Source organism: Rhea americana, unplaced genomic scaffold (assembly GCF_003343005.1).
Source record: "Rhea americana isolate MKP2758 unplaced genomic scaffold, rheAme1 scaffold_136, whole genome shotgun sequence".
NCBI classification, from domain to species: domain Eukaryota; kingdom Metazoa; phylum Chordata; class Aves; order Rheiformes; family Rheidae; genus Rhea; species Rhea americana.
In genome coordinates this window covers 1569854-1596959 of record NW_028185439.1, presented here as the reverse complement: position 1 = coordinate 1596959, position 27106 = coordinate 1569854, and the positions used below count along the sequence as shown (strand labels likewise).

General features: G+C 39.0%; 1 protein-coding gene across 2 annotated transcripts; it reads right to left on the bottom strand.

Annotated features, from left to right (window-relative positions):
• Nucleotides 1–1195: 1195 nt before the first annotated feature.
• Nucleotides 1196–27105, bottom strand: CFAP57 (cilia and flagella associated protein 57). Of its 2 annotated transcripts, XM_085298188.1 has the most exons (22): nucleotides 26949–27105; nucleotides 26555–26871; nucleotides 24070–24356; nucleotides 23709–23916; nucleotides 20803–20955; nucleotides 19583–19722; nucleotides 18732–18897; nucleotides 18216–18329; nucleotides 17509–17721; nucleotides 16749–16922; nucleotides 15813–15974; nucleotides 15200–15355; nucleotides 12961–13054; nucleotides 11912–12102; nucleotides 10592–10765; nucleotides 9054–9212; nucleotides 8473–8616; nucleotides 7213–7329; nucleotides 6081–6215; nucleotides 5857–6000; nucleotides 2086–2212; nucleotides 1196–1821 (listed from the first exon to the last, which is right to left on the bottom strand). In XM_085298188.1, the coding sequence occupies exons 1-22, from the start codon at nucleotides 27103–27105 to the stop codon at nucleotides 1619–1621; spliced, it is 3735 nt and encodes a 1244-aa protein (XP_085154314.1). In that variant the 3' UTR covers nucleotides 1196–1618. The 2 variants fall into 2 exon arrangements, with proteins under 2 accessions (XP_085154314.1, XP_085154315.1); XM_085298189.1 differs by lacking the exon at nucleotides 5857–6000.
• Nucleotide 27106: the final 1 nt, after the last annotated feature.

The following is a 27106-nucleotide window of genomic DNA, read 5'->3' as shown; positions in this document are numbered from 1 at the left end:
CTTTTTCAGAAAGATTGATTCCATTTGTCTAAACCACGTCTATTTAAGCAGTGGCTTCTACCACTCAATTTACTCTGACAAAGTGAGGGGAAAATTATACCACATGGARGTCTAGCAAATTAAAATGGGTGTGTTCTGAAAATTTAAGAGGGAACTAGTGTGAAAAATATTTGATAATTACATTAATTACATCATTTTTCTGTATAGGAAGCATTAAGATGATTATATGGGGAGGGGGGAGGAAGGAAGAGTGTTAAGCTTTCCTATTAAGAGACCAATTCCATTTTTACTTCTTCCTTTTGTTCCTGTCAAACTTGAGCTTCATTCAGATTAAGGCTGCAAAATAAAAAAGTAGAACTAAAGAAATTTTATTCCACATTCATGGACAAAACATTCACTTTAAATCTCCTAGGCCATAGCAGCTCATGAAATCATCTGTTTTAYCATGGTATTAGCCTGGAAAGGAGTCTGGAATCTCTACTGTTAACACAGCTCATATGTTATCCAGTCTTGACACCATCATCTTCTGCAAAGTATTATTAGGAGTACGTAGAAAGCACTTGTCACTTCTCAACAATACAGAATAGGAAATGGAAACAATAATGCACTGACAGCTAAAATACCATATAGTTCCCATTTCAGTCAGTAGCTTAAACTTAGGATGTACAACCACTATTCCTCAATGAGATAAGTGTGTATCATGCACTGACAACCAAGGATACAAAAATTCACTCTCCCCCCCCCCCCAATTATTAGGTAGATGACTCCTTGTCTTTTCTTATGCATGAGTATACTACAAAGTAACTTTTTAGGGGAATTTCACTGAAAAAAATGTACTGGAGGGGTAGCAGATGTTAAAAAGAAGACAGGCAAAGATGAATTTATCTAAATAACAGGAGAGTTACAACATAAGGTTTGGACTTCACTGTAGATTTTGGAGTCTGAAACTGGGCTACCTTTTTGTTCTACTGATTATAATAGATGATACAACATGTCTCTTGATAGGAGGCAAGGGCTTGAGCAAGGGCTCCAGCTCCAGTGTTGCACTTGAGCACTAGTTAAAAGCTGCCTTCACAGGCTAATCATTTTTAATCTGTGACTGGATAGCTGCTTGGAATAACAGTGACATCTAGCTCATATTATGGGCAGTCATGTGTACAAATAGGCAATTTAATACTTGCAAATAAAAGGCAGATACTGATTTTTGCAGCACAATAGAACACATAATAAGAAATCCAGCAGAAAAGGTTTATAGAGCTTGCCTAGCTCTTTTGGACTAGGACATGGTATTTTTCAGGAGAGAGGTGTGCACCTCTCTGAGCATGAAGGCACAAAGATCAATCTTGTATTAACACAAGTTTATTAGTTTTCTCTTGGTTCCTAGGCAGCAGTCAGGTTTCAAAACAAGCACGCTTAAGGGAGAGGTAAGTCCTCATGGAAATGGTAGATTCCACGAAAAAAAGATGGAGAGAAGACAAGTGCCTTGAGTTTCAGAGTAGTGAGTGCTGCATAAATGCTTCTACTGGAAGAGTACAGGATAGGGCACGTCTAATCAATGCTGGACATCTGATCTTGACAGAACATAGTAATGTAAGGTTCTTGAACCAGGTCATTCTGGCTATGTCCTGTGGCTTCCTTCCAGGTTCAGCATAGGAAGCCTTCCATCTGAGAGAGGCTCAATTGCAAGGACCTGCCCCTTCTCCTGGATTTGGTCTCGCAGGCGTTGAATTTCTAGCTGCTGCATTTCTATGATTTTTTCACCTTCTTTCTCTGCATTCAACCTCAGCACAGCTGGGCTGGACACCAGTTCACTGGAGGGAGCTAGAAGATAATATCAGAGAAGAGAGAGCTTGCAGAGTTCTTGGGAATGAGTAAGGAAAGGTGTCTTTCAGGACTGAAGGAGTAGAGCTAAACAATAAGATTCCAAAGTATTCAGCAGTTTCTGCAACTTACATTACAAAATAACAGGTGCCACGAGGCAGATAAGCTGGAACTATAGAGAGTAACAGAACTGTTCACAGGTAACAAAGAGGGCTTCTGAAATGCAAACTGATAATAAGGAGACATACAAGAAACATTATTCACCTGGGTCTCGAATTACTTGCTTTTTCTTGGTTAATCCTAGTGTTGACTGGAGGTCATGTACCTGGGTGCGGGTCACCTTCAGTTCTCGCCGCAACTCATTAATCTCCTTGATCAGACTCACATTTTCCTGCAATGACATTATGCTCTATGACGAAAAGCGCAGGTACTATCTGGCTTAGTAATATGTATCTTCCTATCCATGGGAAAGGACACTAGACAGCAGAGAATCAGCATTACAGACAGAAGGTATTAAATGCTTACTGAGCTAGGGCTATCAGTACACCACACAGTATTTCAGACAAGGCTACAGTACAGATTTGATGTAAAACATGACAGTGTTCTAATCACTCTCCTTGAGAAGCTAGTATTTGTTTAGCTTTTCTGACTACAGTTGCACTTTAAGATACCATCTTCTTTGCCAGTTCTACAGTGAAGCTCAAGTTCCTTCTGAGATGGATTCAATTAATGCAGAATTTATGTGAAAAAATCCGTCCAGTGTGCATTATTTTGCTTTTCATTTGCTGTCATGTGTCTGTTCACCTAACCTATATATATATCCTTGCATTTCTTCAGAGTCCTCTTCATTAGTTTTGACTAACATCACTTTCCATCACCCCTTCCAAATTATTAAGAAATATATAAAGCATACAGATCTTTGATATACCTACTACTAAGATTTTATTAGAGAGAAAAGTTGGCCATTTAGTCATCTTTCTTTCCTTTTTAGTTAGTTTTCAATCTGTAAAATATCAACTCTATAATTCTTTAATAGCCTGCTACAAAGCATCTTGCTGAAATAGTTGGGAAGGTACAGTGAATGTAATATGGTTCTCTTGCACCACTGTATTGACAGATTGAAAGACTTCAACAATAACAGTATGGAGCTGATATTAATAAAGCTCTTGCCCATGAATCAGAAACAAGAGCATCATTAACCAGATATTTCTGTTCTGAATTCAAGAGAAGGCGAATTGTGTATTTGTCTCATACAAAGACAATGAACTACCTCATCATATCAACAGCAAGTAGGAATGTCAAACAGCTGCTACTGTACTTGTACTGATAGCAGCGATGATTTCTGCTACCTGTGGTGTTTTTTCAGACATTTTAGAACATATCATCATTCCAGCCTCTGGAACTTCACCAAATATGGACATATTTTAAAAGGATAAATGGCCAAAAGGCAAGCATAGGCTGCCTCACCTAATATCAATCTCAAGCAACTGCAAATTCAGCAAAACAGCAGGAGATAAGAAAAGAGATTAATGACATTTTCTTATGAAAAATGTGTCGTTTCAAACCTTGATTTTTTTGATGAGATTTTGGTTGATACACTTACATTGTGTGAGATTTCTGTAAGGCACATATATATGTACCAGTATACTGGTAAAGTATTAGCATCATACAAGAGTCAATGTAGTACAAATAGACAACTTAGAACTGTTTAGGAGCAAGGCACTGCACTTACAGCAATTATCTGTACAGAGACACACTCCAGGAATTGAAGCCAGCAGCAGTAACTCAAGGTGTATGCATGTGGCAAGAGTCTAAATACCTGACACTAAGGAAAGCATACTGATTGTGCTCGCGTTTCCCCTCAGCTGAAAGYCACCCATCCACAGAATCAGACACTGACACACAGGCAGATTGTGGAATGTGTTAAGTTCTTAACTTGTTGGGCAAGAACAGTTGTTTCTGCAGTGATTGTGTTGATGAGCAGAATGAGTTGATGAGCCTGCTCTAAAATGAGTAAACAATAATATTTTGTAGACTCTGACTTCATTAATTCAAGTCTTTAAACACAGATGAAATTTGACAACTGTGCGTTTATCCCAGAACTCGATTCTGAAAGGAACACATGAAGAGGATAACTTCCAAACTCAGTCAGGAAGATCAGCTTTCAGCATTGTGGCACACCATTTTTGTTTAGATGGCAGTCATGAGTCATAAGTTTATTCTCAGTAAACTGATGCAGTTGAATGCCTGATGTCAATTCAGGATCTTGCTTTAGGTCCATTGCACAGTGTAAGACCTCTCTTGCATGAGGTAGCCTGGGCTATGTAGAATTGTCTTGTCTGGCTTGCTGTATGCCGAAAGGCTGCTTGTTGACAGTGATAATATMTTTCTGCAGAGGCATGCTATCTGGAGAGATAAACCTTTAATTCAGCCTTTGCAGTCTGACAGAAAGCTTGCACTGCAACAAAATGATCATGCAGTGCATTAAAATAAATGTACATTATAAAACATTGTCAGAGGATATGGTAAAGAAGAAATTGCTTCAAAAAATTGATTGATCAAATGCATGTAGGATGAGACCATCAGGAAAGTGATGTCTGGATGCAATCTACAGCCTAGTAAGTCCSTACTGTCCTGCCTGCCTGAAACAGGCAGGACATATTACAGAAAGGATCATTCTATACATGCTTCTTTCTTATACTATATGAGCACTGTTACTTCAAGATTATTCAAAGAAGCCATTATGAATATGGAAGGTTTGGAAGGAAAACTAACAGACTAGCAACAAGCAACTTATGAAGTGGTAAGAATAATTAAAATGATCTTGACAGTTCTAATCAGCTGTTGCAATAGTCATAATGAAATGTACCTATGAATAGTGACTCGAAAAGGAATTTATAGCTCTGAAAATATAATTACAACCGAGAACTAATAGAAATACAGGGCTAGAAAGCCTTCAATATGTCATTCACCTGTTCAAAGAAAGCCCTGACAGAAGTTCATCTAAACTAGTCTTAAAAGACCACTGTGAAGGATTGGAAGATCACGATAATTCCTCCTGGCCATAAAGACTCATTAATCTATGAGACTTCAGAGAACTGACTTTTCTTTGAAGAAACCAGGCTGCTTAGAACCTTTGATATCTTCATCTTCCAGATGTTTTATTAATTCAGTTTTAATTATCATTTCATGTCAGGCTTACTGATCCAAGACATCAAGTATTATCATTGCAAGCACCATCTGTCACCCTATTCCAGCAGGGAAATTTTCCAGGTAATTTTTTGAAACCATCTCCTTTTGTGCCAAATGGAGATTTCTAACCCAGAGAAGTAGAACAGAAATTAAAACAGTGCCAGGGAAGAAGATTGCTGCTGCCTAGGCATGAAGGAGGGCTATGACGAAAGAGCAGAGAATAGAGGACTTAAGAGAGAACAGGGTATAAAGATCATGAGGAAACATAATAAAGTAACAATGAAGAAACAGCTAGTGAGGAGAAAGGGAAATGCTGACTGAGCAGAAGGCGATCATAGTAATAACAGACTACAGGAGTGTTGTCCTCCCAGGAAGTTAGCTGTGGGGCTTTAGATCCTCTCACTCCAGGAGAAAACACATTGGACTTTGGCCTCAGTAGTTGCAAATTTATCTTACCCTATAAGGAACAAGGATTCTGAGCAAGATGTTTTAGAACTGATGGGCACATTCATCATTTGTTTTTGAACTTCCTGTGAAAACCTGGATGTGAAAAGCAGAAAGTTTTTGAATTCAGACAAGTGGATGTGGGACTACATGGCCAAAAAAGTCAGTCCAAATAACAGCAGAATTTCTTGCTCCAGAGATCTTTTTTTTTTTCCTAGAAAGTTGTACAACTCCAGTAGCTCAATGAATAAGCATTTGAACTCCCTACGAATATCTGGCAAGGGAGCAAATAAAAATTGTTTCAAAGTCTTAAAAAATTATAGCAGCAAGGCTGCTAAAGTCTCTTTGTGCAGTTGCTTCCTTCTTCCCTCCCCATACCATAGGGAAAAGGCTCATTACCTGCATGATGCGCACATAATCAGCTCGATGGATTTCACTTTCCTTCACCACCTTCTTTTTTAAAGTTGCAAAATTCCTCTCAAGATACTCTCTCTGTCTGATGTACTCCTGCTGTAAATCTGTGTCTAATTCTATAGTCTCCACCTGAGGGGTGACAGCATGTTGCCTCAGTAATCACACTAAAAAATAAGCTCACCTGCAAGAAGACAAAGATCTCGACTCACCGTATCTGTTTGATGCACATACTTGGTGTAGAGCTCACAGATCCTATCCTTCAGTTTTTTGGAATCCTGAATGAAGCCCACACAGTTATGAAGATCTGTTTTAAATCGTTTGATGAGAGCTTTCATATTTTGTCCCTGCAACAGTTATGTAGATACACTCTTATCTGACTGATCAGAGCACACAAGATTGTGCAATACCTTGAAAGTCTAGCTGAACTGGTGAAAATCTGTCATATGCTTTAAATCCAATTAATTTTTTAAAATATGTCATTAAAGAAAACTTGCTCAGGCTGAACACAGCATATGGAATACTAGTTTTAGCAGTAACACTTAATCCATTTTAATACTTGCATTAAGTAATGCCAGTGTCAGCACCCAGAGATCTCAAGTGAAAAAYAGCAGCATATTATCATGAACACTATCCGACAACATCCCTTCCCAAACAGCTTACATTCTTATTTAGAAACAAGATGAAAATAGTTAATAAGAGATGACAAGGGACAAAGGATATATCAGATATGTGCATAACTTGATAATTTCACATCAAGATTCCCTTCTYACTCTTGTTTGCTTTCTGACAGTCCCCTTTCCCTTCTTTCCCAGTCCTGCACTGCCTGCTAAGCTCCCTCATCTTCAATTTCAGTTCTTTTTGCTCTCTCATATCTGACCTGCTTATTCTCAAATACAAGAAGCCCTTGTCTCCTTCATGAATAAGCTCACCCTTCATTTCATCCTATGAATGCCTGCTTATCATCGTAGGTGCTAGCCCATGTGTTGCTCCTACCCTGATATCCTCACTATCCTGAGTTTCAAGCTTGGGCAGGAAGAAATAATATGTTAGGCATCTGCCTCACTGCTCTGTTAAACCTGGGAGAATATATGTGTTGACTTTTTGAGCAAACTTACATATAAACAGCTGGAAATTTTTAGTATCAACTCTCCAATCCGGTTGCAGGCTTGGAAGGTTTCTGCCTTTGTCTCCATTTACCCAAGACTCTCCTGCTCACTGGACCTTGTATACAGGATCCATGAAGGAGTATTTTGTTCAGATTAATGCTTCTGCAGTGTCCCCTCCCCGCAAGCTTCATTCTGCAGAAACTGTGAACCACTGCACAGTGGTCATAGCCCATACCTTCTGCCTCTCTCTGTGCACCTCACGGTCAGTTGCCTTTAGCTTCTGTTGCAGCTCTGTGATGTTCAGTTCCAACTGTGCATTCTGCTTGTGGAACCGTTCCAGTTCTGCCTCCATCTGAAAGGAAGCAGGAGGAGGAAATCAAGACTAAAAGTAGACATTACTGAAAAAACAACATGAAACAGGAAAACCACAGAATTAAAGTACAGACATAAGGGAGTAGGTCTCCCTTCAGACTGAATTGCAATTCAAAACCTCAGGTCAATTTTGGAACAACACTGCCCTCTGTCAGAACATACAGAAAATGCAATACTGGATAGTCAACCCCCTTTTCTGTGATGGATATTTAAGTGATATCCCTTTGTTGCCAGAGCTGAAGCGGAGCTGTACTGTTCCATCAGAATAAAGATGGGTGGATAAGCGCAGCAATGAGAAGCATTCAGTACTAAAAAGAAAMAAATGCATGAAAAGCTGTGACTGCCTACAAACAAAAGGCAGGTAAGAGGCACAAAAGATACTCCAGCATTTACTGATGTGTTTGTGACCAAAAGAGAGGATACGAATTTCATCAGGCTAGTCTGATATGCCTATAAAAYGTTCATTAGTTTGCATTTTATTTTAAAAGGCTTTTTTTTCTGAATAAACAGACTTACGAAAACTAGCAGGTCACTGATCAGCTATGTAACCATAGCTCTAATTTGGCTGTGATAAAGGCACATCAGTGGAGAAATTATGGTAAGGTGGTATGACAAATAAATTGCCTCAATGAATTTGCTACAAGCTATACATGAACACATGAAAAGTCTCCATGGAGCAGCTGAGGAATGGTAGTTTGTCTATGTACCTAACATTTAAATTGGGTTAAGTTTGCAGAAATCTGCAACGTTTTCAGGGAAGAAGTTCACCTTTTCCTTCTCCAGATCAAGAAAGGCAGTATCTCGCAAGCTCTGCAGGGTATGTGGAGGCAACCACAAATGGATGAGAGGTATTTTTGATCAAAACTGACATTGCTGAAGTCTGGTATTAAATACTGAAACAGGAGTTTAAGTAACCACATCCATCACTGGTAGCATGTGATACTAAATAGCAGTTACTGTGCACAAATATTTCTGTTAGGCATAAAAATATTGAATCAGTGCTGAGTATCCTTTAAAGAAGTCAAGGAGCAAATAAGGTAGAGTTTTCCAAGGGATTTGCCTGGCCATCCTTGTAACCAGATAAAGGGCTGAGAAACAGAGGCCAAATGACTGTGTTGCTCACCTCACGGATCTGTTCCTTCATTACCATGATATCATTTTCACGTGGTTGTATTTGCTTCTTAAGCTCCTTTATTTTGTAATCCAGTACAAACTTGAACTTTTCCAGTTCCTGATTTTTCTTTTTTACATCATATATTCGCTTCTCCTGGGTGAAATAGGTAYAGAGATCTGACTCAGACACAGCACTACTGAACATACTCCTCGGTCAAGGCATGAATATAACAGAAGCAAACATAGCAGGCATACATTTTGTGGAAGAATTGACCTTTGTCAATTTGCAGGGGGAGGGGTGTCAAATAACGCAGAGAGCCACCTACAAATCCCAGAGCAGGGGATAAGAACCTGAACAGCCCAAACTCCAGCTCCCCAAGGAAAGCTTAGAACATAGGGAAAACATAAAGTTCCCAAACTAAAGACTGCAAATTCTTTAAGTTAAAACTGAGCTTCCAGTCATGTCTGGGACAGAATAGCTACTCAGAATAGCATACTGGATATTATCATAACACAATGCTAGTAATATAAATACTTGTATTAAATTAAAGAAGGGTGACTTTGATCTGAATCAATCATCCTGTTTCTCACCTTATCTTGGATAGTGTCATCTCTCTCTTGAATCTCTCTCTTCAGTGCCAAGATGTCTTTCTCCAGTGACGTAATGATGCCTTGCAGCTTCTGTTGTTCCAGTTTCCTTTCCTCAATCTCACTGTTTCGCTCCTCAATATCTTTCTGTAGGCTGTTGAACTAGAGAGGAAAACAGGTAAGAATTTAACCATCTCCAAAAGCTGTGCAAAATTTAACTATCCTACTTCATAAGATATCTTGTAGACAGTGTGGGAGAAAGGATAGCAAATTGAGAGACTGCAGGGTTTACTTATCACTGCAGGAAGCGTTTTAGTATGTTGGACTGTATGGAATAAAGCAAACAACTGAAGGAGAGATGAAAATGTTAATGTTGGGGACAATTGTGAGTAATAAGACAGGCTTTGAAAAAACAAAGATATACATTTCATGCAATTAAAGAAGGAAGAGCTAGAAATAATCTGCAAGAATGATGATCTCAGCAGATGCACTTAAGCAAGGTAGAGAGCAGACAGGCAGTAATTAAGAGGAGATAAGACAATGAAATTTTTAGTATCACAAGCAGGAGAAATAAAGTTAGRTGGGAGAAAGAGTAAGCAAGATCGAAGACAAGAAGATGTTGGGTTTACATGAATCCAGTAAGAGAGAATTTAAAGAAAATACCAGGACTCCAAGCTAAAATGTCCATTCCTTTCCATGGCAGAATCACAAGAAGTAAAAAAAAGGCCTTAGGAGACAGAGGTAGTAAAATCTAAAGATGTCAGAAATAGTCCGGAAGGGTGCCCAGCTCATAGCTCTTCCTCAAAATCCCTGCCCCAGTGCTAAGATCCGTGAAATCCAAGAAAGCTAGAACCAAAAAATGGTGCTGGTCAAACTACAAGAATTCATCTTGCACCATCCTGGTGCCTAAAAGATACAGAACTGAAGACAGTACCACAATAAAAGAGGGCATGAAGGTAGAGAGCCACTGTGTCTCCATCTAGATACTGAAGAAACTGAAAACAAAAAATGTCTCTCTAACACTCTTAGGCAAATATAATACCAAGCTAGTGAAAGAGCTAAAAGGTTTTATCTCTTCTTAAAAATCCTGAATCTAATGGTAGAACCAATAAAAAATGATGATGCGTACAAATCACCAAGTAGCAGAAGTACTTTTCTAACAAAGTAATGCAGCAGATTTGGAGAAATGAAAAGGTCCATTTCTTTCCTATGATATGATGAATAATATTGTTTATTATTTATAGTGTCAAACTATGCAAGATAGCAGAAACTATACTAATAAAAACACACATGCTCTACCATCTCTCTTATTTCTTTAGTCTTATCAGCAATACAATTGACACACAGCTGCTGCTGCTTCTGCCCAAATACTGTAAAACATGCAAACTGATATAAGAAGAGGCAATTGTTCCCATTTGTGACAGAAATGTCAAGTATTTACAGACTAAATTAACAAGCCTTGACATGCCACAAATCACATTTCAGTTCTCTGCTGTAGGTCTCCATGAATAGGTCTGATCTTATCACAGAAAAAGAGATACCCTTTTCCTCATGATTCCTGTTTCTCCTTTCAGTCGCAGGTTTGATTCCTTTTCTTCCTGGAGCCGTCTCTCATATTTGATTTTGATTTCCTGGATTTCTCGGTCTTCATCTTCTTCAATCTGTTTCTTAATTTCTTCGTATATGTGGAGCTGCTGCCTGATAGTCTCCTCTGTCTGCAATAAGGGAAAGCAAACATTAGAGAAGACCACAGCACTAGTCAAATAAAGAAGAGGAGAATTCTTCATTTGTAACTGTGTTTCTCCTGAGAAGGCCTGTGTTTAATGGATTCTTCAACTTCAAATGCAGGAATATTTAGACTAACTTAACTTCTCAGGGAATGAAAGTCATTTTAAAAACTGTAAAAAATAAACATAAATTGTTTTTAAGGACTGGATGCTCTAAGTTAGGCGGAAATATATATTAACTTAAAGCTCAGAAGTGGTGTGCAATGTAAGCACAAAAACTTAGGCTTACAAGCCTGAAAACTTGGCCCAAATACACCAGAGAGATTGCCTTGGCAGCAAAAAAAGCAGATAAGAGTAAGACTTGAGAGGATCTTTTAAAATTGTTATTCCTGGTGCATTAAGACCCATAAATACTCAGTTTTGTAACAGTCTCTGTACCCCTGTCTTCTCACATTCTCTCTACACATTCTCTCCAAATTGGTACTGCAGTGAAGGGCAGGAAACAGTAATGCTGACAGAATTTATTGACATTGGATATATCTGTATGAGTTACCTGGGTCAACTCAGTGTCAGTTACCTGGCTGCACTTTAGGCTTTGGCATATAGTGCACTGAGCTACAGTCTTTGACTGTAGTGGGCAGGAGTTTTTGGAGTACTCAGAGTTTTTCTCTTTGCTCCACAAATTATGGAGGCAGGATCCTCAGGGACTTAGTGATGTTGGCAATCTCAAGGACCAGGAGCTGATGCATCACAGAATTCACCATTGCAGAAGTATTATCTCTTCACTTGAGCAAGTGATTGACTGAATCTCTCTTTCTCCAATTACAGTAAATATATCATCTACACCATGTTAACAAACAGGAATTTTTGCACCCAGGGGAAAGAGAGGCGAAGCTAAGACACTTGAAGATGTTCTTCTTAGAAGATTGCTTACTGAAGGCATGAAGCCCAAATATGTTGGTAACTCAGCTGGTGTTTTCCTCATTACTATTTTATCTGTCAACATATTTCCCTGTTTACAAGCAGATTAGGATTTGCATGCAGGGAGCCAACTTTCCCTGCCCTGGGGAATATTTATCATAGTTGGAAATCAAAATACAGTCAATAATTCAAATTACAAATCAAGGTTCCTACCTCTTCCAACAAAACAGTTTTCTCATTAAGTTTTTCTTCATAATATTCTGTTAGCTCCTCCAGAGCCTTGCTTTTGCTTTCCTCCARATCATGCAATTGTTTCTCATATTCCTCCTGCATCCTCTGGGATTTCACTTGCAGCTCCTGGTATTTTTCATTTTCCATTAACAATTTCTGATTATTGCTAGATTCTGGTGACAKTAAACATATGGAACTGATAAAACTAATAGGAAAGAGAGGTGCATCGTATCTTTCTACAGTTACTAGTGTCTTATTTTCTGCTTTGGTCTTTTTGACAGCTGGTTGCAATCAGTTATCCTAGAAGCACCTCCTCACTTTCTTGAACCGATAGACAGTGGGTTTAGGCTTTGTGACAATAAAAAAATTCACACCAGAAAACCATATCTTGTTTCCTGCTCTTCCCTCTAATTATGACCTCACTAATAATGCCTTTTCCAAAACTGTCATTCACCTCTCTCAGTCGTGTGTCTGCATACTCTATCACTGCTGGTGCCTCAGAAGAGACTCTCCTAGTCTGCCATTATAACAAAYGAATACCAGCTTCTCTATGCATCCCCTTGATAAAACAACCCTGACAGAGCTGTATAARCACAACTGCTACAGAGTATGAGCAGAAAATGGCCTCTCTTACTGCTAGACTTCTTTTTGGTACTAATTTTAAGTGTTTCTGATTTATCTTGATTATGAATCCTGGGCCCAGATATTTCCATTCTGTGCGCATTGTACATTGGCCTCCTTGCTGAACATTAAGATATTGCTATTTTTACACAGTCAACTACAAGATAAATGAAGAAATCACTAATTCTAGGAACTAGACCTTTAAAATACAATGCCTCTGTGCATGCTGTCATGGACACGTATGCACTGCAGTTTAGACAGACTTTTGGTCTGCAATATTTTTATGACACATATGCCACTCACTTTTCCTTGTACCTTGCATTGTGGTCACCKCTTCCTGTCTCCTTATTTGCCATGAATCTAATGCACTTTCTCCAAATTCTAGTTTTAAACATATGTTATWGTCTAACCTAGGTCTTGCACCTCCCTGGCCTGTTTCTTCATCAGCTCAAACAGTTGATATTGGTGTTGTAGCTCCTGTTTTTCTTTTTCTGCCTGTAAAATCTGGGGAAAAAGAAAGAAAAATAAGTTTTAATTTGACAATAGGCAAATCAGTGTCCAGATTCTTTGTAATCTTGCCTATGGTGGGGAACATATACATGATGGAATTTGTATCTTTGAAATCACTTGCCAAAAAAGGCAGATGCCACGCATTACTATGCCAAGTTTTCCCTGAGATTAGTTTGTTAAGACAGGTTACAAAATTAAGGAAAGCCAAGAGAAAGCAGCAAATGGTGTTCATATAATACAGAACACTGTATATTCATAATTTAAACAACAGCCACAAAACCCTCCATTTATTTGTGTATGCCTGCTTGAGGAGTATTCRCAGTTTCACAAATTGTTTTCCAGGTATTAAAATCCAAGCTGCTTCTGACTCACTTGAAGCACCTGAAAGATCCTGAAACATTGACATTTGCATAGAATGAGATGAACCTAGGCAAAAGTGAGAGCTGAATTTCATTTGCTTGGAATATCCTACTAACACTTAGAATGACTTATTCTTCTAAAAAAGGCACAAAGAACTCGAACAAGAAGATGGGTAAGCAATTTCCCAGAAAGTTTGGAAAGAACCTCAGGTACTACAATGTTTTTGACTTTCTCTTCGTAACAACTGTATGGCCGTTSTGTCAGCAGAAATATTCTATTTGCCTGTTGGACACAATAACTACAAAAGTTAGCAACAAATCTGTCCAAATCTGTMATTTAGTTTAATCTTAACATATACTGATATTCAAATAGAGTGATTTGTTTGCATAGAACTTTTATTCACCTTTAAAGGCACTTGCTTAAGCCTATAATCCAAAAGCCTAAAGAAGAAGCTTCAGTGTAGCAGAGATCATTAAAACTCTATGGCCAAGCACTACCCATGSAAAGGCTTGAAGAACTGCAGAAGAAAACTGGCATAGACAAAACGCAGGTAGAGTAACCTATAAGAAGCATAAAGGCTGCCTTCTGCTCAAGCTATACAAAAATGAGAAAAAAGAGAAGGGCTTAAACTCTGGCTACTTAAATGCAAAAAAAAACCAACCAAACAAACAAACAAAAAAAAAACACAATGAGAAAAGACTAAGAGCAAAGCAGTTTGAGGAAAAACTTGCAGAAAGCATAAAAAAGAATAAGTAAACTTCTTCAAAAACTTTAAGAGCAGAAACCTGCCAGAACATTTGTAGAGCTGAGAGACAAGAAAAAGTTATAAAAGAAGCATTTGGAGATGACAAGTCCATAAAAAATGTAGTTAGTAATTTGGCAAGTTTTCACACTGGGCTGCTTCTTTATGTGGGAGTCACACTGAAACTCTGGTTGAAGGGACTATGGTACAATCCAACAAGATAAGCAGTAACAAATTACCAGGACAGGATAATATTCATCCAAGAGCTCAAAAGGAACAGAAGGATAAAAGAACTGAATCATTAACTGTGATATATAATCTCTCACTCCAAGCTGTCTTACTACCAGTGATACTGCAATTGCACCACCTGCCTTCTAATTTTACAAAGAGTCCAGAAATACAGCAAATTACTGATCAGAAAAGTGATGTTTGCTCTAGACAGATGCATAGATAATTATAAAACAGAAATGGTGGACACACAGACGACACAAGACATTAGGAAGAACTATCATGGCTTTTGAGAAAGGAAATCCTGCTCCATGACCACAGAGAAATCAACAAACGTATGAATAAAAGAAATCTAGGGGATACAGTCTACTTCTGTTTTCCGAAAGCTTACATGACACCTCTCCAGGTGTTTCTGAAGAAGCTAAACTGTCAAGGCATAATGAAGATGGGATTTAAGAACAATTGTTAGATCCTGCAGTAGCTGCAACTCACATGTGATAGAGCTTTAACAGCATGATCCCATTTCTACTAGTCCTGACTCTTAGTCTAAGGCAGCACTCATTGCTGAAATTGTTTTTATGTGAAGACACTTAGAGCCTACCAGGAAAAACTCTAGCATCTCCTCAGTACTTTAAATGTACTTGGCTCAAAAGATAGTTTTATGCTTTATAAATACCCCAGACATCTTTATTGGAAAGGAATACTTGATTTTTCCAGACGCTTTACGGCATTCATACATATATAATGCAAGCTTGAATTTAACCCTTTAGCAAAAGTGAAAAACTTCATATTTACTGCTGTAATCATACCTCATGTTTGGTTTTAAGGCAGTCTATTTCTTGGGTGAAAATCTCTTTTATTTCCTTTATTTTTTCATTACAGTTCATGTCCTTGAGACGTAGCTGGTAATCATTTTCTGTCTGTAGCTCTTTCACACGTATCTGCAGGTCTAGCATTGCCTGACCCTGGATATGGATGACAAGATACTGTTAACAGAGGTACTATTTGCCATTAGCAAGTTTGTTAAGGATGTTATATCTACACAAACAAAAGACTATCATTGCAGAGAATTTTCAGACAGACAGATCAAGAAAAGATCAAGTTTAAGAAGTAAGTTCTTTTGCTGTTTTATGAGTTGGTTCACAGAAAGGCATCTTCTGAGTTCTCTGCTCCATTAAAACTGCTTTCAAGAAACTGGAGAAAGTATTAGAGAAAAATGCAGACTTTTTTCCATCCTCACTGCTCCTACAATGCTGTTTGTATATTAACAAGAAAGTCTAGATACTCATGGTAGCTGCTTCTTATGAAGAAAGCTATGCCAGCCCTCTCAGGCAGAGGGTCACACAGGCACAGCTAGTCACAAATATTTTKCAAATGTAATTTGCAGTCCTAGAATTCATGTTTACAGGCTGTTCTTCCTACCTTCTCTTCTATATCTGATCTCATGATCAGTACTTCTTCAGCATATTCAACTTCCTTTTCCCGTTTCAGTATCTGACCTTCTTTATCATACACTTTCCAGACCAAAAAAGAGCCATCCTTTGAGGCAGTCAGCAGAAATAGGTCATCGTCTGTTACAGACATCTTAGAAGGAAGAAAACACAAAATGGTGGTAGAGACTAGGAAAAATACAGACACAGATTGCTTTTATACTAAATTTTTCCCTCCACTCAACATATTTCCTGTCATTTCACAGAACCAGTAAGGTTGGAAGGGACCTGGAGATCATCTAGTCCAACCCCACTGCTCAAGCTACTACTAATGGAAATACTAACACAGCCCTGCTACCACCATTTCGATCATGTCCTGCGCTCCTACTCCAGCCAGGTCCAGACAATATGGAAAGGGACAGAAAAGGAGAACACAGAAAGACACAGGATTCTCTTCTGTTCTCTAAGCTGGGAGGGTATTTCACCATAGTGAAATACACTATGGTTAGCTGATCAGTATTGCAATATCTTCTGCAACTTACTCTGGCAGCAAATTGCTTAATATATTTATCTCATTCCYCTTTCTATTTTCACAAGAGATTTTCAAGCCTGCATAACCTTATTTTCGTCTTTATGAGCTGTATCAAATTTCTTCATCAGATTCATGCCACATCTGGTATCCTGTTCAAGCTACTGCAACCTCCTTCGTGACTTAACCCTTTACCTTTTAGCCAGCAATAGCTTATCCTGTAAGGTCTGTCTCTATAGATAGATCTCCTATGAACGTTTTAAACCTCATTCTCCACATGTAGGCTTAACCTTAGTTTCAATATATTATAATGTCAATTATAGCATCAAATGAAAAGCCCAGTGCAAAAGSAGAAGCAGGCAACTAGCATGGCAGGGAAAAGAACATATTCTACTTTACCTTTGTAACAGGACCTGCATGGGCTTGATACTCATTGAACTCTGTGGGCAAAGGCAATGGGTACCTCATAGTTCGGATTGTTCCCAGAGAGGTACCAATAAACAGCATGTGCCCAGAATGAGAAACAGCTACTGCAGTATAAACAACATCAAAAGCAGGCACTTCATGCAGGATCTGAAAAATAATAATTACACTATGTTCCAAAACACTGTTACTTAAGTAATTATGCAATGATTACTTGTTACATAACCAGTTGTGATATCACTACCTGAAGCTGAAGTTAAAAGAATCTGCATGCCTAGAATAGTAAAGCCATGAACAGCAATTAGTATTAAGCTTTATACATGTGCACTCTTAAAATTTTAACTGAGTTAATTAATAAGTTAATTACTTCTGAAAAAAAAATGTTTATCGCATAAAATTGACTATTGTTCCAGATAAAAAAATGGATGTAGCCCACAATAGTAGATGCAATAAGTTCAGATTTCAGTAAAGCAGTCGATACAATGTGGCAAAGTTATTTGGTTAGTGRAGGTAGAAGACTTTTAGAGAAATCCAAGTAAAGATATAGATATAAAACTTCAAAAATTCTCAAGTATCATGGTAAAGTACATCAGAACATTAGCATAAAGAAAGTGTCAGTAAATACTGCAGTTACCAAAAACTGGTTGATTCCTATTTGTCAAGTGGATGATGATTAAAGCAAACCACTAGTCCCCTCCCAGAGGTTAGCAAAACCGTACAATGTTTGTTAGCTCACCGAAGACTCTGAAATTTCTTTCAATGTTTGGTCAGATCCAACAGCAAAGATGATTCTGGCAAAGGGAGACAGAGCAATACTGCTGTACTTGCAGGACCTSAGCACGCACTCTGACTCTCTTTTACCTGTCAACAAGTTCCACTCATAAACAGCACCGTGTGTATCACAGGAGACCAGTTTAGCATCATCTGCACTCCATTTAACTGCACGTATCTACGGAAATTCAATGTTTACGTTACAGACATACAGGAAGATGTCATTTTACTGGGAAATACACGATAGTCTGGAATCATTCTTCTAAGTTTTATTTATGAAAAACCTAGATGCTTCTCAACTAATTGCCTTTTAGCATTAAAAAAAACAGTAAGAATGACTCTGTGACCACACTGACAGACAAAAGCTTGTCCTAATAATGATAAATGCATTTTATTTTAATAATTTATTATTGGGATACTTTATCCTCGTTCTGCTACCTGCCAACCCTTCTCTTTCAGTTTAAGAACAGACTCTTAATACGCATCTAGTGCAGTCATATGCTGAATATTAGTTAATCTCTTCACAAAGGAAACTGACCTTTGTATTTCTATTTTGAATTTTTGGATGCATTTTTGATCCAAGATTGTACTTTACCTTTTCAAAACATATCTTAAGTTTATCAGTTAGTGTTTATTTAAACCAGTCATATTTTATAAACTTTGTTTACTGACCTTCCCACTATGTCCTTTCAGATTATTAGTATTTTCGAAAGTGGTGGTGGAATAAATGTGAATCACATTTCCATTAACTGCAGCAAAAAGATGGCCTCCATTACTGTATGCACACTAGAAAAAGAACATTATCACCCATTACTGAAGATGGAGTGGATATAAAAAATTCATGAACTGAATTCCACTGACATCATCTAATATCTGAATGCTACACAAAAACAAAATTCTGTGATATCATTTGGCTCTTACTGCTTTCTTAATTGATGCTTTCCCCTATAACATTCACTCCTTCAGTATTTCTGAGCAGGTCATCCCTTCCACAGGTTCCCTGCTTCACAGTTTTGCATCAGTTTTCAGGTTCATTTTCCAACACTCAGAATCCTTTCCTCTCTGCTTTGATATCCTAAATCCTATTAGGATCTACTGAAGAGGATCCTATCCCCTATCATGTTCTTCATCACTCTGCTCCCTATAACTTCCAGAACTCCCCAATACCATTTTTGAAACACTACTTACCTCTCTACAACCTCTCACAGCGAATTCCTTAAAAACGTGCATGTCCTCATACAATAGACTCATAAGTCGTAGTTTGTCAGAAAACCCAACCAAACAGAAAAGGCCAGTGGGATGAAGTGATACTGTATATGCTTCCTCCTGATACTGCTTATACAGCTCCAAAGTGCTGAAAGAGAGAACCATCACACAGCATGCAACAGCACAAACACCCTATGTATACCTGATGGGAAAATATCTTGCCCAGCAGAGASAACTGCAGCTACAATCTTACTCTGCCTTATCCTTGAGGAAATGTGCTGCCAATCAGTTAAGTTATGATCACAGAGATATTATAGGAAACAAAAGCAAATCTGAACTCCCTGACTGACGGGCAAGGTGGGGTAAGTGCAACAGCAAATGCTTGCTTATTGCAATACAATGAGGAAGGTGAATGAACTTTTGGTTGCAAACATAGATACACAAACATCTGTTCTAAGATGTTCTTCCCTCTAAGGATCCTTAAAATCTGGACTCATTTTGCCGAAGAACAAGGGCCAGGAAGCAGGAGATACGACAAAAATATCTGAAGACAAAGTTAAATGAAACACTCCTAAAGATTTTTTTTTTCGAAAACATATGAGAAGTTTGACACAAAAATGGCACAACAAATACAAGCTTTGATTCTGTTCATATTGATCTTAAAGGGACTGCATATTCATGTTCCCCAAATCATGTTAATAAGACTATTTGTAACCCACACAAGAATTTTACCAAAACAACATGGTTGTTCATATATGAGACTGCTGCTGTTGCCTGCTAAATACAATATCCAGAAAAGCAAGAGATGATAACAAACACGAAGGACTCTTTACTTGGTCTTGTAATTCCAGATGCGGACAGATCTGTCCAGGGAACAAGTAGCAACAATGGGTTTCCGAATACAGCTGTCCAGACCAGTGATTGAATCAGAATGTAATGGGAAATTCAGATATACAAAATGAGCTGTCTTCTCCTGAGAAACAATGAGAACATGGAAAAATCATAAATATGTCACTGTAGGCAGTTGATCAGGTGAGCAGTTTATTATAGCTTTTTGAATACAATAATCAGATGGACTTGAGGAAATCAGGTAATCCTACCACTGAACAAGTCTAAACAAAGCCCTAGCAACATAACAATGTTAGAATCATATTTAACTTTTTAATTAGTAATCCAGAAAAGTGATGTAGGGAAGATTGGGTAGGCCTTACACACTAGTGAGAGCAGGACATAACTGCAGGTGTCCAAAGAAATGCAAGTTAAATAAAGAGTAAAACTGGACCTGCAAGAATTCAGTTAATACACTTACTTTCTGGGTAGATGGACATTTAAAAATAATCAAGTGCTAAGTAATAAGCAAATTAATCAGGAAGCTCAGTTACACCATGCTGGAAATTAACAGTCAGTAACATTTTGGGCTGCATGCACAAAAAGATCCTATAAGTATATAACTCCTTTCTATAAAGATCCTTTTGTATGACTGCATATAGGTTAGGTACTTAATTCCAAGCCTGTTAATTCTGTTACACTACATTTATCTTCTGTCATTGTATTTTTTAATTCCTTTACAGTACGGAATGTATTTCATTAATTTGTCTGTCACAGTAGGGTTTCTCTTCTAATTAGGACTTCAACAGCTTCTATTTTAGAGTAATATAAGATTCACATGGCTAACTTTTGGCTTTTTCATTACATTAACATTTCTGCATATTACAGTGGAGCATAAATTGTACTAACAGTTGCATTAAAAATCCTTCTTTTAATCAACTGCTCTAACAGTAACATGCACACTTAAACAGTCTTAACAGTGTTCTTTATAGTTTTACTGAATAAAACCAGGTATTCAAATGTAGGTTTGCTTGAGCAAGGGACTTGTGAAATATAGCCCTCAGAGAATATGTAGAGCACTTTATTCCGTACTTTAAAGGTTCAGACCCTAGTTAATGGATTTTACAATAACATATTACAGAAAGTGACACTGAATAGCCTGTGCAATGACAATACATCCCTTACCGGATTTATTGCTTGCGCAGTGTGATAAAATTGTACTCACTTTCACAATCTCAGTGGAAGGCATAGTAAACATGTAAAGCTGGTTTTTAGTTGTGCTAACAATCATCGTTTCCTCAGAGGGACTGAAGCATATACATATAATGTCCTCTCTGCCTGACTGTTCTGATTCACTGTTGCAAAAGTCCCGAGGAATCTGCAGAAGGAATGCATTATAGGGATAGTCCTGGTCTCCGTATTTTAGTAGTAGGCACTCACCCACACTTGTCATGCAATGCTACTCTAATAAGCATAAACATAATACCAGTAAGAAAAATTGGGTATTAAATAGTACGTAACCTCTGTAACAATATAGGACAAGACAACCTAATTGTATCTATAGCCACCAAAGTTCAAAAATTTCCAGTGGCCATTTCAGCAGTAATCTTAAAAATGGCATTAATCTACACAAACCAAAATGGTAGCAGAAAAGAATAAGMAAAAAGTCTATCAAGTGTCAGAATTCAAAATGCCTGAAAACTGTGATTTCATAATAACAGTTCTTTGCAGGGTAACATTCAGGTTGGTAAGAGTCTTCTTTCAAGTGTCACACATGAAGAACACTCCTGGTCAACAGACCACAGGGGCTACATGTCCACTTGCGATTCATGAGCTCTTCCTGTTTTAGACCCGGCTTCACAAGCCCCAGTCAACCGGTGGATTCTGATTAACAGCTCTCAAACCATGCATAGCTTAGAGCCATGCATATACAGACCTCAAGACAAAGCCACATCATTTGCATGGTAAAATGCCTGTGCTCTTTCCAATTTGAGGAATGATCTGCTATGGAAGGAGGTAAGTTGGCTGTGGCTGATGGCACTGGGCTATCCCTGAATCCATCTCTGTCTATTCTTCCAAATAACCCAACGAAGAAACATGCATTTCCTGACCATTCCTAGAACTTCCTTGGGCCTAGGAGGTATGCAGTAGCTATGGTGTGACTCAGTCCTCTGAAAGCTTTGATGTGCAGCTTACATTTTTTTTAAGACTGGCCAAAAGGGAAAGCCCACTGTGGAGTCTATATAAGTGGTATCTAAGAAGTTGCAGTGCTTGTAATGTCCTCTATACCTTCAACTGAAAAAGAGGCTATGCACACACAGACCAAAAAATACCTTTTAGACAATGCATGCACTCAAGTGGCAATAGCAAATTATTTTTTATCTAAAAAGATAATGTGCAAGTAATGACAATATTTAGTGAAACAGTGCCAGACAGATTAGACCATTGGCTACTTCTCTGATGAACCCAAGACAAGCCAGTCTTATGAAGCTTGTGTTTCAAGGTAGTAGGCACTTCAGACATGCTAGACTCAGCATCTGAATGGCAACATTTAACTCAGACTGCACAGAATAGCTACCTTGGCTTGGGACAAGAAATCTTATGCTATTGTAATACTGCAGGGGACCAGCTGAAGAATAGAGGCATGGTCAATCCTTTATAGATTTTAAGGGAAGTTACAAGGACCAGTTCTTGCTTAGAAAACAGTAACTATTTTTTAGGTCTCACAAGATTACCCTCTTTCCCTACTAAAACAAGCTCTTTAGCTTTGGTATCCTGGTGGACAGATGTCACCAGCTAGACTATATCAGTGTCACACATTACAGAATGAAGCCTTCAACATTTGACACAGAAGACAGTATAAAGAGCCACAGCACATCTAACCAGTGACACTGGCTAACATTACACTCTTACTGTATATAATATCAAAGTGCTAACTGCCTGAGCCCAGGTTACCACAAAGATCATTTACAATCCCAGTATGAATGTTGTAGCTGACAACTCCTTTGCTGCAACAAATTTTTGTGTAACAATGAAAAGGTTTTTTATCTGGAAGAGAAAGCTTTCCTGAGGACTAGTCTAAAACTATGGTACAAATCTTCCCTTCTACTTTGAATTTATTTGGCTTGGCATTTTTTAAGTTGCATAACACTGTATATATTAAAAGCTATTAAAGAAAAATGCATTGTATGTATATATTCCCCAAAGAAAGCRCTTGAAGCAACTAAATGACATATGGTATACTGCTAAGACACTCACACATCACATTTGTGTGTATATTCTTGTACTGCTTATAATATAGAAGAATTAACTAATGCTTTCATAGCCAAGACARCTTCCAGCATTTAGGAACTGGTAAGGGCCACCACCATCCTGGTACTGAAAACCCAAAGGCAGGCAGAAGCAGGATGAAATCAACTGTTCCTTCACAGGAACAGCAAGGCCCAGGCCCTAGTATATGACAGCAATGTACTGTCATAACAGATTTCAATTTCTGACAGCAGAGACTTGGAAGCTGACAAAGACAAAATAAGTATCCATAGGCAAACAAGGCTTTGTCCTAGCAATCTAACTTTTATGATTTCAAGCATAGGGAAGATYTAACCTATTAGAACCACCGTATAAAGGCATGACCAGATCATCACAGAGTTAAATGATCTTGTCCAGGCAGTTCAGTAAGTAAATGCATAAACCTCGCTACAAAATAGTTACAATTTCTGCTAGATTATTTAATCTATTAAGAGTGCATAAGTCTCCTTACTACAATAACAAAGATTTGAGGGGAAAAAAAACCTTTGCCTTGGAAAAAAACAAACAGCCAGTTCTTCTCAGGAAAAAAAAAAAAAAGTTTCTTAAAGGTTTCCTTAAATTCAGCAAATTCAAAGCCCATTTTTCATGTGTGAACTTGCAGAATTACCTTGCAAAAGGATGACTGTTATTGACTTTCAGTGTGACCTCTGACAAGTCACTTCCTTTCTGCATCACTAGGACAATAAGCTAATGCTTACAGTCTGCTTTAAAGTTATGCTAAAATTTATTATTAACAACTGAACCAGAAGCAAAAAGGAACAGGCCTCAGCTGCRTAACTGTTTGGAAAAGCTTTTCTTCCCCCACCATAGACAGCCACCTACCCAGATTTCTTGAGTCTCCTTGTAGACTTCCTTTTCCTCTGTCTTCTCAAACAGAAGAACAACCCCTGGGCTAGATGAACATGCAAAGCCTTTGGAATAAGCTGCAACCGCATATATTTGAGGCAAAGAATCCTGTTGTAAGCCATTATCATCAGAGACCAGATCACAAGAGATATCAGAAGAATCGAAAGCAGAAAATGAAGTAAGACTTAAGAAAAATAAAAAAAAAGACAAAAAAAAACTTTTATCAGTGGCAATTAAAATATTATAACCCATTCATAAAATCGACAAAAACGAAATAAATGAAAGATCTGCAAGTAGGTACAAGGCAGGTCCTGCAAGCAATTTTCATTTTCATTACCTCCCAGGTTCTTTTGTTGTTGCATCTTCTTCTAATTCCCTGGGTGGTATTTTGTGCTCAACACTTGTCTCCCAGCGCACCTCTCCACTTTCAAATATGATAAGTTTGCCTGTATCAGTGCCACATACAACCTTCTCTGCAGACAGCCACGCATGGCACAGGTAGTTCTGTAGCTCTCCCTTCTGTAAATTTGTTGTCTTCAAAGTTCCTTCACTATATTTTAAAAGTTTAAAAATGCCATTTCCAGTGACACAAACCTGTGCATTGTCTTGAGGACTGAAGCTCACCTGTGGAACAGGAAAGAGAAAATATTTTACACAACTATGTACACTCTCAGAGCTTTAAAAGCAAATAAGCAAATATAACACCTGTTCCAAAGACTTCCAATATCAGATACAGGAAAACAAGCTAGAGGAAAAGGTTCACAGAAACAGACATCTGAATCTCAATGTAATATGGAAGAGGAAGCAGATTCTGCCCTTGAGGATCAAATGACAGAGGCATGGCCAAAATACACCTTTACAGATGATCAGCAAGTTTTTCAGGTATCAGGTTATTCATTCTTAAAGGCCAGATGGAATTTATGTGTCTCAGGAGAGGAGACTCTTCTCTGTTATGCATATGAATTTGTATAATTAGGTGTTTATTAGTGAAAACAGAGGAGTAGCCATCTTATCATCTAACATGAAAGCCAGCAGAGATAGAGAGACCTAGGTTTTCATGCTTAATGGGRCTTTAGACAGCAATGATCTCCACAGTCACTTTCCCCTCTTCAGGAACAGAGCTCATGAAGTTAGTATTTCACCCAACTTCTGCATGTAGCTGTTCCCCATAAAAGATGGCTGCTAGGGCCCAATCAACCCATTTAACTGGAAGTCTCTTACCTCCCAAGAAAGATACTTAAAAAAAAATACTCAAAATAGGACGCAGGAATTGTTTGAGTGCCATCAATCTGCTCCTAGCCACTCTTCTGGGGTAGTTCTCAGATCTAGACATAGGACAGACTGCAGGAAGGAGGTATATAAGCGTGGTGCATGAGCTCATGGTGCATGAGCATGCTCAAAGCTTTCAAGATGTGCTGGGCCTACCAAGCATGGCCAATATATTTAATGGATGTTTTTGCAGAGATATGATGGACACACTGCATATACATAGATCAGATGTACTGCCCACATACCACAGATCTCATGTGAAGTAGAAACATGAGAATGTCCATAACGGATCAACACAAAAATCCATTTAGCCCAGTGTCCTACTGCTGAGAAAGGCCAAGAGCAGATGCCAAGAAAGGTTATGGAAGCTGTACCTAATCTACAGCATAGACCCTTCTCCTCCTCCTCATGCCCTGGAAATAAAACATATAACACAGGAAAACTAAACAAATACCAGTTTCTAGGTCAGTGATTATATTATGCWTATCTGTCAGAATGAGACCAGACACAGGACTTAGCTGAATTGTTTTTTAGTTAGAAATTATCTTCACAATTTTCTAGAAACTTGAAGGATACTCTGACTGATGACAGAACACAGTCCACACATATTCTTCAAACCTATGTAATTTCCACACATTATGGTGGAAAAGGAACTGCCTGTTGATATTAATTCTCTCAGCTGGTTTGTTGTCTATAAGAAACTTTGTTCATTTTCAGAGTGCTAGTTTGTAGCCATTCTAGATTTTGTGATTTTTAGGATCACAAAATTGTAGAGGAGTTTATGGTGGAAAGGACCTCTCCTGACCAACTCCTAACCCAGAAGAGGTCTTACTGGATCAGGCCACTCAGGGCTGCGTCCAGTCAAGTTGTGAGTATCTCCAAGGACAGAGATAGTACATCTCTCTGGGCTGTTTTCCAGTGTTCCACTACCCGCATTGTGTTTTTTTTTTTTTTTTTTTTTTTTTTTTTTGCTTTGATACACAGGAAGGAATTTCTCTTTTCAGCAATTTGTGACCACTGCCTCTAATTCTTTTCCTGCGCATCTCTGAGAACAACCTGGCTCCATCTTCTTTACAATTCCCTCTCTAGGAAGACTGTAATTAGCCTTTCTTCCAGGCAAAATTCCTGACTCAGTCCCTCTTTATAGGTCAAGTGCTCCAGTCCTTGCATTCATGGCAACTCCGAGCTGGTTGTGGTAGATGTGGTAACCCCTTTTCTTTCGCMAGGTTTTCTTTTATCTGTCTCATATCAACTTTTGAGTCTTGCTACCTGGCATTTGGTACTTCTTAATCTGAAGTTTTATCTTTTTACCTCTCCTTTTTGAAATGGTACAACAGGCTCCATTGGGCCAACTGCCAAAAGAACCTGTCACCTGTGAATCCTAATATTAAAAATGACTGGTGGAGAYACTTCTGGAACAGCACAGCATTATTCTGACTCTGTTTTACCAGGAGCAGGCTTGTGGGTATCCCTCGTCTCCCAGAAAGGAGGGGGCCCACTGGAAGGAGGCTTCAGGCCCGGCACTGCCCCGATGYGAGGGCCGCAGCCGTTACCTGGCACAGGCCGCTGCCTGGGGCCTCGATGTGGATCGCCGCCATGAGCCGCTGCTTCTCCCAGAGCCAGTAGGCGACATGCACCTCGGGGGGGGCGGTGGCAGCCGCCAGGTAGCGGGAGTCGGGGGAGAAAGCCAGAGCCACGAACTCCTGCACTGGGAGCTCGGTGGTGGCCAGCGTCCGCCGCCGCCGCGACGGCACCACCGACACCTCGTACACTGTCACGGACGGCTGCTCCGCCACCGTCTCCGAGACGGCCAGGTACCGCCGGTTGGGGCTGATGGCCAGCGCCTGCATGCCCTGGCTCTTCTCGGAGCCTGTGGGGAGAAGAGGGGTCAGGGCGGCCGCGGCGGGGCCCAGCCGGGGCCGGGGCCGGGGCCGGGGCCGCGGCCACCTGGGATGAACTTCTGCCACTTCTGCTCGATGTGGAACTGGACGCAGCTCGCCCCCGCCGCGTACAGCAGGATCTGCTCGTCGAAAAAGCAGAGGCCGCCGGCGACCTGCGAGCGGCAGCCGAAGATGGCCACGGGCTGCGCCACCACCGCCGACATG